This window comes from Chiloscyllium plagiosum, chromosome 5 (genome assembly GCF_004010195.1).
Source record: "Chiloscyllium plagiosum isolate BGI_BamShark_2017 chromosome 5, ASM401019v2, whole genome shotgun sequence".
Lineage (NCBI taxonomy): Eukaryota > Metazoa > Chordata > Chondrichthyes > Orectolobiformes > Hemiscylliidae > Chiloscyllium > Chiloscyllium plagiosum.
In genome coordinates this window covers 12660213-12674380 of record NC_057714.1, presented here as the reverse complement: position 1 = coordinate 12674380, position 14168 = coordinate 12660213, and the positions used below count along the sequence as shown (strand labels likewise).

General features: G+C 40.6%; 1 protein-coding gene across 2 annotated transcripts in view; it reads right to left on the bottom strand.

Annotated features, from left to right (window-relative positions):
- Nucleotides 1-6139: 6139 nt before the first annotated feature.
- nsun2 (NOP2/Sun RNA methyltransferase 2) overlaps nt 6140-14168 on the bottom strand; it is a 50515-nt gene continuing 42486 nt past the window's right edge. For both annotated transcript variants that reach the window (XM_043689630.1, XM_043689631.1), the window contains 3 exons: nt 11090-11228; nt 9404-9443; nt 6140-7266 (listed from right to left, as the gene is read on the bottom strand). In XM_043689630.1, the coding sequence (XP_043545565.1) occupies nt 6837-7266; nt 9404-9443; nt 11090-11228 (609 nt within the window). In that variant the 3' untranslated portion in view covers nt 6140-6836. The remainder of the gene's footprint in view (nt 7267-9403; nt 9444-11089; nt 11229-14168) is intronic.

Genomic DNA, 14168 nt, shown 5'->3' with positions numbered 1-14168 from the left:
TTCTACAGTAAATACTGATGCAAAATATCCATCAAAAGCCGTCCCTTTACCTGCGAACACCTGTCCCCAATCTTGCCTAATACCGTCAAAATTGGCCTTTCTCCAATTTACAACTTCATCTTTTAGATCTGGTCTATCCTTTTCCATCACTATTTTAAAATGAATAGAATTATGGTCACTGGCCCCAAAGTGCTCCCCCATTGACACTTCAGTCACCTGCCCTGCCTTATTTCCCAAGAGTAGGTCAAGTTTTGCAGCTTCTCTGGTAGGTACATCCACATACTGAATCAGAAAATTGTCTTGTACACACTTAACAAATTCCTCTCCATCTAAACCCTTAACATGATGGCAGTCCCAGTCGATGTTTGGAAAGTTAAAATCCCCTTCCATAATTACCCTATTATTCTTACAGATAGCTGAGATCTCCTTACAAGTTTGTTTCTCAATTTCCCTCTGACTATTGGGGGGTCAATAATACAATCCCAATAAGGTGATCATCCCTTTCTTATTTCTCAGTTCCACCCAAATAACTTCCCTGGATGTATTTCCAGGAATATCCTCCCTCAGCACAGCTGTAATGCTATCCCTTGTCAAAAATGCCACTCACCCTCCTCTCTTGCCTCCCATCCTATCCTTCCTATAGCATTTGTATCCTGGAACATTAAGCTGCCAGTCCTGCCCATCCTTGAGCCATGTTTCCGTAATTGCTATGATATCCCAATCCCATGTTCCTAACCATGCCCTGAGTTCATCTGCCTTCCTGTTAGGCCCCTTGCATTGAAATAAATGCAGTTGAATTTACTAGTCCTACCCTGTCCCTGCCTTCCCTGACTGTTTGACTCGCTTCTGTTTTCAGCTGTACCCATCTCAGATCGATCTCTTTCCTCAATATCTTCCTGGGAACCCCCCACCTTACTAGTTTAAATCCTCCCAAGCAATTCTAGCAAATTTCCCTGCTAGTATATTAGTTCCCTTCTAGTATATTAGTTTCCTTCTAATTTAGGTGCAATCCATCCTTCTTGTACAGGTCACTTCTACCCCAAAAGAGAGATTCCAATGATCCAAAAATGTGAATCCTTCTCCCATACACCAGCTCCTCAGCCATGCATTCATCTGCTCTATCTTCCTATTCCTGCTCTCACTAACTCCAGATATTACTACCCTTGAAGACCTCCTTTTTAAATTTCTGCCTAACTCTCTGTAACCTCCCTTCAGAGTCTCAACCTTTTCCCTTGCTATATCGTTGGTTCCAATGTGGACAATGTCCCCCGTGAGAACATTCTGCACCCTCTCTGAGACATCCTTGATCCTGGCACCAGGGAAACAACACACCATTCCGCTTTTTCTCTGCTGGCCACAGAAATGTCTGTCTGTACCTCTGACTACAGAATCCTCCAACATAATTAATCTCTTGGAAGCCAACGTAACCCTCGATGCATTAGAGTCAGTCTCAACACCAGAAACTTGGCTGGTTCGTGCTAAGTTCCCCTGAGAATCCATCACCCCCTACATTTTCCAAAACAGCATACCTGTTTGAAATGGGTATATCCACAAAAGATTCCTGCACTAGCTGCCTACCTCTTTTACCCTTCCTCGAGCCCTTTCCTATAACTGCCATCCAGCATACAATGTTGCTGTTGCAAATTCCTCATCGCTTCTATCTGTCTCTCCAACCGATCCACTCGATCTGATAAGACTCGCATCCAACAGCATTTATGGCAGATATAACCCACAGTAACCCTTCAACTCTTTTTAAACTTCCACATTTGACAAGAAGTACATATCACTGCAAAGGCCATTTTTGCTCCTTCACAATCTACAGACCCAGAAAATAACACCGTCTTATTCCTCTACAAACACTGCCCCAGGTTAAATTAATAGCTATGGCTATATTTTAAGTTTAATCAAGAGAGTGATCTCCAAAAAACATATAATCAAGAAAGAATCCACTATACTCACTACTGCAGCCTCTCTCTTGGACAGACTTAAAACAACAATTAACTTATCTGATTCTGTGCTGTGAACTTCGCTCAATAGTTCCTCCAAGATTAGTTGTGAAATTCACTATTTGTAAATTTTCCCAGATGCACTCCAATGTCCAGCGATACACGAATTCAAACAGCAAAGGCAGTAACTATGCAGGTTCTCTCTCTCTTGCACTGTCCTCACCATGTGCTTCCTGTGTCTGCTCTTCTCCCTTTTAAACTGCTGCTGTTTTGACTTTTTTTTAACCAAACTTCGAAAAGAATGCAACAGCATATAAAACATTAATTGCTGCTCCTGGAATTCAAGGAAATCACCTCCAATACCTAAAAAAAAAAGGAGCAGCTCTTACAGCCAGAAATTTTTCCAGTCCTCCATCTTGGATTACCGGGTGCTGGCAGTTGGAATTGGATTGGGTCGGGTCGGGATATCTGGTCGTCATGGACGAGTTGGGCCGAAGGGTCTGTTTCCGTGCTGTACATCTGTGTGACTCTATGTTATGGTCAGTTTCCAAGGTGATCTTTTACTCTGACATAAATGTATTAAACCTGCCTCATTACACATCACTGGATCCAAAATATCCTGATCTCTGGTTGGATACACAGTCTGTTGTCCCAGGAAACTGTCCAGAATATCCTCTCTGAATTCTCTCTCATGGCTTCCTCTACGAGTCCAACTATCACAAATTACATCAAGACTAAAGTCACCAATGATTAGTGTAATGCCTTTATTTTCCTACATGCGGTCTCCTGATTTATTCTCTGTCCCACGGTTTAGCTCTTGATAGATGTATATCATCTACTCCTACCAGTGTTGGCTTTCCTTTTTATATATTTTTACCTCCAACCGTGTGGACCCTACATCTTCTGATCCAAGAGCATTTCTTTCCATTATACAACAATAATTCCATCACAATAATGCTATCACCTTTTCCTTCCTTCCTGTCCTTTTGAAATGCTCCATATCTCTGAATATTTAATTCCCAGCTTTGATCTCCTTGTAACCATGTCTCCATTGTGACTATAAGATCATACCGATTCACCTACATTTGTACTGATAATTCATTAATTTTGATCTGAACATTATACTTTCAAGGAAACAGCTATCGATTTTGCCTTTCTAAAAAAAATTTCTTCTCCCCTCCCCCACCAGTTTTTCTATCAGTTTATATTCCTTGTCCCAATCTGAATGTCATTACCCAAATAGTTGCCTTTTAATAGTGTCCTATCTTCTTGCTCTGTAAGCCTCAGTTTCCCCTCTCACAAACCTTCCCCCTCCCTAATTAACCATGGTCCCCAAGCCTAAAGTCCTCTCTGCAGTTCTGGTAATTCGATTGACCAGGAAGCTGATCCCAGCACAGTCAAGTGAAACTCATCCCATTCATCCTCCCTTTTACCCTATTACTGGTGCCAGAATAAAACCCATCTCACCCACACCAATTTGAGCCACGCATCTAACTTCTTGACTTTATTTAACAGTATGCCCATGACTCAGACAGTAATACAGAAATTACGCTTTTTAAATTTAGCTCCTAACCATTCAAGGGTTTTCAGCAAAACCACTTTTCTAGTTTTACCAATGTCTTTGGTACCGATGTGGACAACAGCTGGATCCCTTCCCTCCTTCAAGCTCTCTTCCAGCCCAGAGAGCAAGCATGGTGGCTCAGTGGCTAGCACTGCTGCCTCACAGCTAGGGAGCCGGATTCGATTCTCACCTCAGGTGATTGTGTGGAGTTTGCAAATTCTCCCCGTGTCTGCATGGGTTTCCTCTGGGTGCTCCTGTTTCCTCCCACAGTCATAAAGATGTGCAGGTCAGGTGAATTGGCCATGCTAAATCGCCCATAGTGTTAGGTGCATTAGTCAGAGGGAAATGGGTCTGGGTGGGTTACTCTTTGGAGGGTTGGTGGCCAGATGGCCTGTTTCCACACTGTAGGGAATCTAATCTAGTGTGCTTAATGCACTGGACAGGCAACACAGCTTTTGGGACTCCTGCACAGAACAGAATCCATCCATCTAATGATACTGCTCTCTACCACAATTACATTCCTAATTCCTCTCCCCACTTGAATGATTCCCTGGGCCAACATGACAACATCAATTCATTCATTCTCCCTGCTGTCCCCAATCTCATATGTGGCATCTTATCAAATGCCTTCTGAAAATTCAGATTTAGTGAATACACTGCTTCTCCTGTAGCCATCCTGCTGGTTAACTCCTCAAAGAATTCTAGTAAATGTCAGGCAGTATTTCTCCTTTCACTGTACCTTTAAGCCTGCCTTCTCACCATGCAAGACTCTAAATATTCTTCTCAAGGAAAGAGCGATTTACTTGTTCTTCTTTCAAATTTACTATATTTACTGCTCACGTCATCATTTCCTCTACACCGAATATACCAAATATAGATTTGTTTAAGCAGTTTTGTGGAATGTCTCCACCCAGTCTGCAAGACTGACCCCATGCTTCCAGCCAACCATTATTTTAAATCTTCACCTTGCTCCCAATCTGATCTGCTATAGCGTTCCAGTAAAGCAGAAACGGCAATTCAACTTTCAGCTAAACACTTTACAGCCTTCTGGGCTCAATACAGAGTTCAATAATTTTAGATTATAAACCCCTACTCCCTTTCTGTTTTCATGTTCTTCTGCTGGTTTGGTTTTTCTCTAATTGCATCCTTGATTCTGTTATCTTTGTTTTCGGAAATCCACTACCCCACCATTTCTCATTTTGTTTCTTTGCTTGAACCAATGTATTCCCACGCTATGAAAATCATCACAGAACTTTGTATTTATTTCCACCCTCAATTAGTGGGCGGCACGGTGGCACAGTGGTTAGCACTGCTGCCTCACAGCGCCAGAGACCCGGGTTCAATTCCTGCCTCAGGCGACTGACTCTGTGGAGTCTGCACGTTCTCCCCGTGTCGGCGTGGGTTTCCTCCCACAGTCCAAAAGATGTGCAGCTCAGGTGAATTGGCCATGCTAAATTGACCGTAGTGTTAGGTAAGGGGTAAATGTAGGGGTATGGGTGGGTTGTGCTTCGGCGGGTCGGTGTGGACTTGTAGGGCCGAAGGGCCTGTTTCCACACTGTAATGTAATCTAATCTAATTGCTCATAACCTATTAATCACTAACCTTTACCCTCTAATAAAAGGTCACAGTCCTGAAACTTTTATCGGATTCTCCTTCTCCACAAGTTTCAAATTTGCTGTAGGTTTTCCTTTTATTTTGGATTTTCAGGATCCACAGTATTTCGCTTCCAACTTAAATTATTCACAAATCATTACATAAAATCCTTCCCACAACATTAATCATATTCTACCAAGCAGAAATTGCGAATACAACTTCTCCCCTGTTTCACTGTAGGGGATGATGCATTTCTTTCCTCATAAAATATTGACCGAAAAATTCTGTCTTTCTTCATCATCCCAAAGCAGAACTCTTAGCATGGTGGACTTAAGAATGACCCTTGATCTCCATATTTCTCTCCCGCGTACAGCCAGGGTATTTCTAAGCACAGATGCCGTCTGTTAACAATGCTCATGCTAAGTAACTTTGATTTAAAGGACTTATCAGGAGCTACAGTGCAGACTAGAGATGCAGGCACAAAAATGAACAGTTTTCCTTGAGAGGAAGCTTGTGCTTGTAATCTCCAAGGTTCGTAACGGCTTTACATGGCAACATTTCCACTGTAGGAAGATTCAACTATACCACTGAGGAACTTTATGTATAAAAGAGGACTCAAATAGCAACACAAGAATATAAGATCCAGGGCCTTTTACTGGGCAAAATATGGCAACTTGCCTCAAAAACAAATGTCCTCATATCCATAACCATGTTTCATACAAACTTGAAACAGGTCCTTTGGTACATCCACAGGATTTGCAAATTAAATAAATTTTCTGACTTTAAAAGAGGTAATTATCAGCTTTACCACTTGGGGGGGGTAAACCAGCAGGAAACCGTGCAGATGCATGGAGCTAATCCAACCCCAGTAATTTATCACAAACAAAAACAGAAGTTGCTGCAAAAGCTAAGTAGGTCTGGCAGCATCTGCGAAAAGAAATCAGAGTTAACATTTCAGGTCCGGTGACCCTTCCTCAGAAACAATAACTCTGGGTTGACGAAACAATAACTCTGAGTTCTCTCCACAGACGCTGCCAGACTTGCTGAGCTTTTCCAGCGACTTCTGCTTTTGTTTCTGATTTACAGCATCTGCAGTTCTTCTGGTTCCCAATAATTTACCATTCAAGTGGAGAACAAAAATTACCATAAAATGCATCCTGTCTTTTCAAATAAAGTTAGCATTTCAGATTTATAAATTCATCTGTAAAAGCTTTACATCATCTTTCAAAGATATTTTCTAAAAAAAAGCAGAAAGGCATGAACAAAATGGTCATCACTTGACACGTCAATTTAAAAGGTTATTGTCTGCAAGTGAAGTGGCTGTCAAGCTGTTTGCAAAGAACATCTTAAATCATGTGAATAACACTGAAGTTCACCACTCTCATTAATGAAGTCATAATGAAAGTGATACAACTATCTTCTCCTCCCCTGCTCCCCTCCATTAACATACTTGTTTTATTCATCCCTCGGAGTATGGAGTAACCAAGATATTTTTCGGAAAGACATTAATAGTAGAGGTGTGCTCTAATAATGAGAGATCAAATAATTTTTCAAGACTACGCATCTAGTTAGGAAAGGTCTGAGTACATTAATAGGAAATATTCAACTTTGGATTGCAAGTAAATGTCGTTTTCCTCCAGAAACAGCACTGGATATCCAACACCAAGTCATCAGATAAGTTTATGCTGCCACCTGTATCAGTTCACATTTGACATTTCTTAAAAGCTAAAACCTCATTAATTTGTATCGAGACGCGGTACTTCAGTACCAAAGTTTTCCATGTTTGAACATGAATCAATACATTCTGGCGTTGTGATATTGTTGATTTCCATCTTCGTGTGCTGTATTATTTCTTGATCTTTTTCAGATTCTTCTGCTGGTCTCAAGATCTGATCACATTTTTCTTCGGATTGTTGTACAATATCAGAATCGCCTTTCAAATGCCCAGCATCTCCATGTACATTCAAATCCTCTTCTTCCATTGGCTCCTCAGCTTTCTCAGTAGCCACACTGTCTGATCCATCGCCCTTGTTCTTGTCTCTGAAAACCTCTACTCCCAACATTCGCAGATAATGGAAACGCTCATTCCTGGCAACGAAGGCACGGATTGAAATCTTTCCCCTCCAGCCACACAACACGATAGGGCACTTAGGACCTTCGGTGTTTCTGCAAACACAATTGTGGACAGTAGGAGGGAAGAAAAATAGCAAATATTAACTGATTGAATGAAGTCTACTTTTATGCATTTTTGTTTACTGCCTTTTCCCAATTGGAGATGGTGCGAGCTACCTTCTGAACTTGCACAGGCCTTTGGTGCTGTTAGCAAGGGAGCTCCAGGATTTGGACCCAGTGATAGTGAAGGAAAGGTGGTGTAGTTCCAAATCAGGAAGGTGAGAGAGTTGAAGGGAAGCTTGGAGATGGTGGTGCTCTAATGAATTTGTTGCCCTCGTCCTTCCCGGTGGTAGAGCTCACTGATTTGGAAGGTGCTCTTAAAGGATTCTTGGTGTGTCACTGCAGTGCATATGGTACACACTGCTGCCACCATGTGTTGCTGGTAAATGGAGTGAATGTTAAAGGTGGTCGATGGAGTGCCAATCAAATAGCTTTTGTTTTTGTCTTGAATGGCACCAAGCTTTTTGAGTGTCATTGGAGCTGCAACTATTCAAGCAAGTGGAGAGCATTCCAACACAATTTTCATTTGCACATTGTAGATGGTGGACAGGTATCAGGGAAACAGAATCAGAGTTAATCGCTACAGAACTCCTTGTGTCTGATCTGTAGCCATATTGGCTCGTCCAGTTCAGTTTCTAGTCAAAGAGATGCTGCTAGTGGGAGATTCAGCAGCGCTAAAGCTGTTGAATCTGATGGGGTAATAGTCAGGTTATAGTTTATTGGAAAAGGGCCCCATCAGGCACAGCACAAATATTACTTGCCATTTATCAGCGCTAACCTGGATGCTGAGGTCTTGCTACGTATGGATAGCTGAAGATAATTAGGTCTACACCACTGCTCTAAGGAACTCCTGCAGAGATGTTCTAGGCTAGAATAACGGATCTCTAACAAATACCACCACATTTCTTTGTATGACTCCAAACCTAGGGACAGTTTTCCCACTGATTCACACTGACTGTAGATTTGCTAGATGGTGAAATACTTGGGTGAAATTCTGCCTCATCGTTGAGGGCAGTGAGTCACACCTCACTTCAGTAATTTACTTTTCTAGGAACTCTGGAGAGATGAGAGGTTGGTGGAGAAAAAAAAATCTCTCAAATTTATTTTATAAAAGGGAGGGGGGGGCGGGAAGAGAGAGAAAAGAGAAACCCTGCAAATCAAGAAGTCAAGCGACCTGGTAATTATGCAAAAGTGAGGACTGCAGATGCTGGAAATCCAAGTCTAGATTAGAATGGTGCTGGAAAAGCACAACAGGTCAGGCAGCATCCGAGGAGCAGGAATATCAACATTTCGGGCAGTAGCCCTTCATCAGGAATGAAGGCAGGAAGCCTCCAGCGTGGAGAGATAAATGGGAGGGGGTTGGGGCTGGGGAGAAGATAGCAAAAAATACAATAGGTGGATGGGGGTAGGGATGAAGGTGATAGGTCAGAGACTACCTGGGGGTTGCAGTGAGAAGGAGAGACTCACTGAGATTCTTGTACAGAGAGGATGAGAACTTCTTCAAGGTAGGCATCCTTGCAAGAGGAATTTAGACCTGGTAATTACACAGAGTCTCAGCAATGGCGTGCAATAGCGGTTGGTGAAGAGAAGTAAGAGGTCAGGTTAGAAATATATTAGAGTTAAAAGCATTATTGGTAATGATATATCATCGAATGGTGGGCAACTGACATACAAAGTGTCAATATCAGATGAGTCCTTTTCTTGTTAGATTAAGTACAGTACTTTTACTGCAGCCAGGCTTTTTGGAATAAATTATTTAAAATAAAACTGGCATTTAACTCTAAATTATAAACTTAATCCACCACTCCCTCATGGTTGAGTAGATGAAGGCAGTATCCAATGTATGAGTAGTCTAGTGGTTAGCACAATCAACCCAGAGATTAGAATTCTGAATTCCGTCATGATAGTTTATGAATCAAATAATATAGATTAGCAAAATGAATTGACAAAGAAAACTGCTGGGATTGACTTTACATCACAAGGAATATATGTTTATAAACATTAGTTGAAGATTCCATCAGGGTCTGCTGCAATGCCTACCAAAGTGAATACTGAATAATTTGAAAAGGATATGTCATCTTACACTTGTAAAAGGTGCAAGCAAAAATATGTAATTTATTGAAAAACTTACGAAGGATTTGGTTCATACTTCAACACAATGCTCCCCATGCCTGTTTTAGTGAAAAGACAAATACATTATTTGAGTGGTCATTAACTGCAGTGGTACAGCTCTAAGATAACATTTCAATTTCTCCTGAATAGTTAAAAGGCTGATAAATACAGAGCCCCTGTCATGTTACATATTTTTTAACAAGAATAAATAGAAGAACCTCGATTATCCGAATACCAATTATCCGAAAATCGGATTATCCGAAGACAATCTCAAGGTACCGACAGAAACATTACAAAGACATCCGTCCAACACTGATTGAGTCTTTTATTTACAGTGATTAAAAGTGCTGCCAAGAACAGTCCTAGACTGATGGGAGCGCAGGCACTGTCTCTAAATGACTGACCTCCCACCTCACTTCTTTCTTCCCACACTTTCCCTGTAGTTCCACACAGGGGTGTACCTCTCCAACACCCCCTTCCCCAGATAATCTCTCCAACACTGTGGAACCTGTCAAAAAAGTTGCAGTAAAAGGTTGTGGGAGTGCACGCTATTTGGAGACTCACCCCCCCCACGGTAAAGCAGACTGGGATCACATTTAATTAGGTCAGGATCACAGTGAACCAGACTGGGATCACGGATAGTTAGTCTCCTCCGACCTATCACCCTCACCTTGACCTCTTTCCACCTATCACATTTCCCACGCCCCTCCTCCAAGCCCCTCCTCCCTACCTTTTATCTTCTCCTGCTGAACACTCTCTGCTCATTCCTGAGGAAGGGCATGTGCCCGAAACGTCGAATCTCCTTTTCCCTAGATGCTGTCTGACCTGCTGTGCTGTTCCAGCAATAAAGTTTCAGCGTAGAAAACTCCAAGGCCCAGGTGAACAGAATATTCAATTACCCGAACAAAAAAGTGCCCACCCATTTCTTTCAGATAATCAAGGTTCCTCTGAATTTTGAAGAGAAACAGATGCTCAGTAATACACTTCTATCTTCGGCCAACCAGAATGAATCACAATATTCAGTAAAATGAAGATAACTGGAAAAAAATTACCTAATGCTAGTTACACTGCTGTACATTATATTTACTGTTTGCTTTTCATTTCTATACAATTTAGTATTAATAAATGTTTGCACCCAAACCTAGTATAGCTTGGACAAAATAACTCCACTAATTCTTTTACAAAGAAATTAAATAAGGGTCAAATTTGGAGGATTAGAAACATGAAAATCAATTAAGAAGTGTGCAGCAAGCAAATGAAATGACTATCAGAAGATGTTACATACAATTTGTTTTCCAATTTTCTGATTTCAACTTTTGATATTTCCTGTTGAGTTAAAAAAAGGCGGTTTAAAGTGAATGCTAATAAGATTTACAGATTTTATTAATTTGAGCTGATTTGAATTTCAAATGCAAACATATTGGGCATGATAAGATGCAGTGAGTGAATGACCTCATAGTCAAACACCTGGCATTTTTGATGCTTCATGCTAAGTTCTTAAATTTTATTTTTTGATATTGCATGCTGAAATGAATGCATTTTACATAAAAAAGGAACAGACTATTCCTGAAAAATGCAAAACAAAAAGCAACAAAAGGATAACTGTGTGACATTCATACTTTTAAAGAAAAACAGAATCACAAACAGCTTCATCAATTATTAAGGGGCTCTTTTCTCAATTAAAAGTGCCAACATAACAACTTACTCAGCTTCTTGGCTTGTTTCTGTAGTTCACTTGTAAGTTTGCCAATGAATGGATTTTCTTGTGTTAACAGCACCATAACATCTTCAATAGAAATCTTAATGATTCTTTCATTAATGTACGGATTTAAAGTATAAATACCCTGAAGAACATAAAAGTAAATGCTTAGCTGCCTATGTTTTACTTTGAAGAGCAAACACCTCATTTCCAATACTACTACTACTAATAATAATAATAATTATAATTATTATTATTATTATTAAGTACTGATTCTGTTTGGCTGCCAGATAATTCAAGAAATTCCCTCCTTTCTCTTATAGCAAGGTTGTAGTGCTTACATTGGACTCAATTCATGCTTCTAATAGCACACACATCAGGTTACTAAGAATTATAAATTTGCATGATTTAGGATCCATCCACCATCGAGACAACAAAATTCCAAATAGCCCTTTCCAATTACCCATGCCAAAATAATTCGAGAAGGATGAAACACGTTTTAATCATAAACAGCATAAAACTATCTGAGTCACTAGTCACAGTACAGTACCAGGTCTTTGGAAGCTGAAAATAGCCAATGGGGCTGGAATTCAGATACTGCTATTCTCCAAATCACCGTTTGCTTAGTTCACGCAGTGCTAAATTGCAACAACTCCTGTCGTAAATATCTTGGATTGATATATTATAAATTAATGCAATTACTGTAATGGGTAGTTACAGTATAAGGAAATTGCATCCATCTCCCTTAAAAAAAAACTCAGTTCACAAAAATATAGCTAAAAAATGTTAATTCATTTGCTTAGACTTAATCGCTGTCCGAATCTTCAGGATTTGAACACATTCTTGATCGCACCTAAATTATCACAAATTTCTCTCTCATTAACTATAAATTTAAAAATGCATTGTTCCCATAACAAAGCAAGGCCAGTGTCTAGCTTACATTATGGACACGGCATTATTGCTTTTTAGAAAGCAATAATGTACAAACCAGAGTCACTTAACAAATTAACTCTTCAAGTGCAATCACACCCAAAGAAATTCAACCAATCAGCAGCAATCTTCAATTAAATTCAAAAAAGTAGGAAGGGCCAAGTCTGGATTCAAGCTGCCAAGTCTTTCCTCATTATTTGTAATAGAAATTGGTGATTTTCTAGCACAGTAACTCTGGCACTGAAAAATGTCTTTTCTTTGCTGGTTGTTGGATCCAAGCTGAAATTAGTTTTGGCAATCTCAGTCCAAATCCAAATGTATTCAAGACCATAACTGCAGAAATGTAAACGGCTGCTGAAAAGTTGTTAACTGATAATGGGGCTAATAGTACTGCACAATCACAAATACTAAAGAGAATTAGAGGGAGGGGATCCACTTTGAGTACAAATTGGACCTGCTGTGTTTTTGTCTGCTCAAGTTTTTTTAGATTAGATTATCTACAGTGTGGGAACAGGCCCTTCGGCCCAACAAGTTCACACCGCCCCTCCGAAGAGAAACCCACCGAAACCCATTCCCCTACCCTATTTTTACCCTGACTAATGCACCTAACACTGTGGGCAATTTAGCATGGCCAATTCACCTGGCTTGCACATCTTTGAACTGTGGGAGGAAACCCACGCAGACACGGGGAGAATGTGCAAACTCCACACAGACAGGCGGGAATCGAACCCAGGACCCTGGTGCTGTGAGGCAGCAATGCTAACCACTGAGCCACTGCGCCACTCCCATCCATTTATTTCCAATAATGTAACGTGCGAAATCTATCCTGAACTGCAGCGGCCAGGCAGCATTTGAGAATATTATTTTTAAAATCAAACACCTCTGCCACCTCAGTTACATTCTCTTCCACCCTTTTCTGTTCAGCAGAAGATATATAAGTTCGAATACACGTGAACAGATTCGAGAACAGCTTTTTTCCCCACTGCTGTCAGACTTTTGAATGTGCGTCTCAAATGTTAACACTGTATTTTGCACTCTGTTCTGCCATCCTGATGCCCTTTGATTGGTGCAATCTGCCTGTATAGCACGCAAAACAACACTTTTTACCATATCTCTGTACGTGTGACAACAATGAATCAAACTCAAACTCATTAAAACAAAGTGTGGCAACTTAGTGTAAGCTAAAAGCATTTATTACAATAAATACAGTTTAGCCCACTACAAGTAAATAAACAGGTTTTTAGAATAAATGAAAAGTGATTTTTAAACAACTACACAAAATCAGATGATAGTTGCATTGATTTATTCCATTGAGTCATTTAAAAAGTGTACTCCATACTTATTAAATGCTCTTATAACCAACCATTTTAAATTTATGAGTCTCTTTATTGAGTGTAATTACCTGAAAGTTGCCATGGTGGCTAGTTCCATTCAGTATTGACCAGCAGGGTAAGCATTTCACACAATGCTTTCTTTTAAACAAAAGCTCAAAAGATCACAGAACCCCAGGACATAACAGCCTCAATTTTGCGAACACAGGTGGGAGTATTTTGTTCGGATAACCAAATGGTTCAGATAACTAATCGAATGGCCATGGGGAGAGGCCCAAGCATTGGGACCCTGAGATCTTGTTCAGATAATCCAAAATTTGGATAACCGAGGTTGTACTGAATTATGTTACACTAATTTTGCACTTGAAAGACCCTTGCAGTAGTGAGGAACTGGGGCACTAAATAAATGAGGAGATGGAAAAGCCATGTGAGAAAGGCACTCTCACAATAATCGTGGGGGACTTCAATATACAGGTGGACTGGGAAAACCAGATTGAGAACAGATCCCAAGAAAAGGAAATCATGGAATGTCTGTGAAATTTATTTTTGGAGCAGCTTGAGGTAAAGCCCACTAGGGAACAGGCTGTTCTGGATTTGGTGATGTGTAGTGAGGCAAACTGGATGAGGGAGCTTAAGGTGAATAATGTCCCAGGGCAGTGACCATAAGCTGAAAATGTGTTGCTGGAAAAGCGCAGCAGGTCAGGCAGCATCCAGGGAACAGGAGAATCGACGTTTCGGGCATAAGCCCTTCTTCAGGAATGAGGAAAGTTTGTCCAGCAGCCTAAGATAAAAGGTAGGGAGGAGGGACTTGGGGGAGGGGCGTC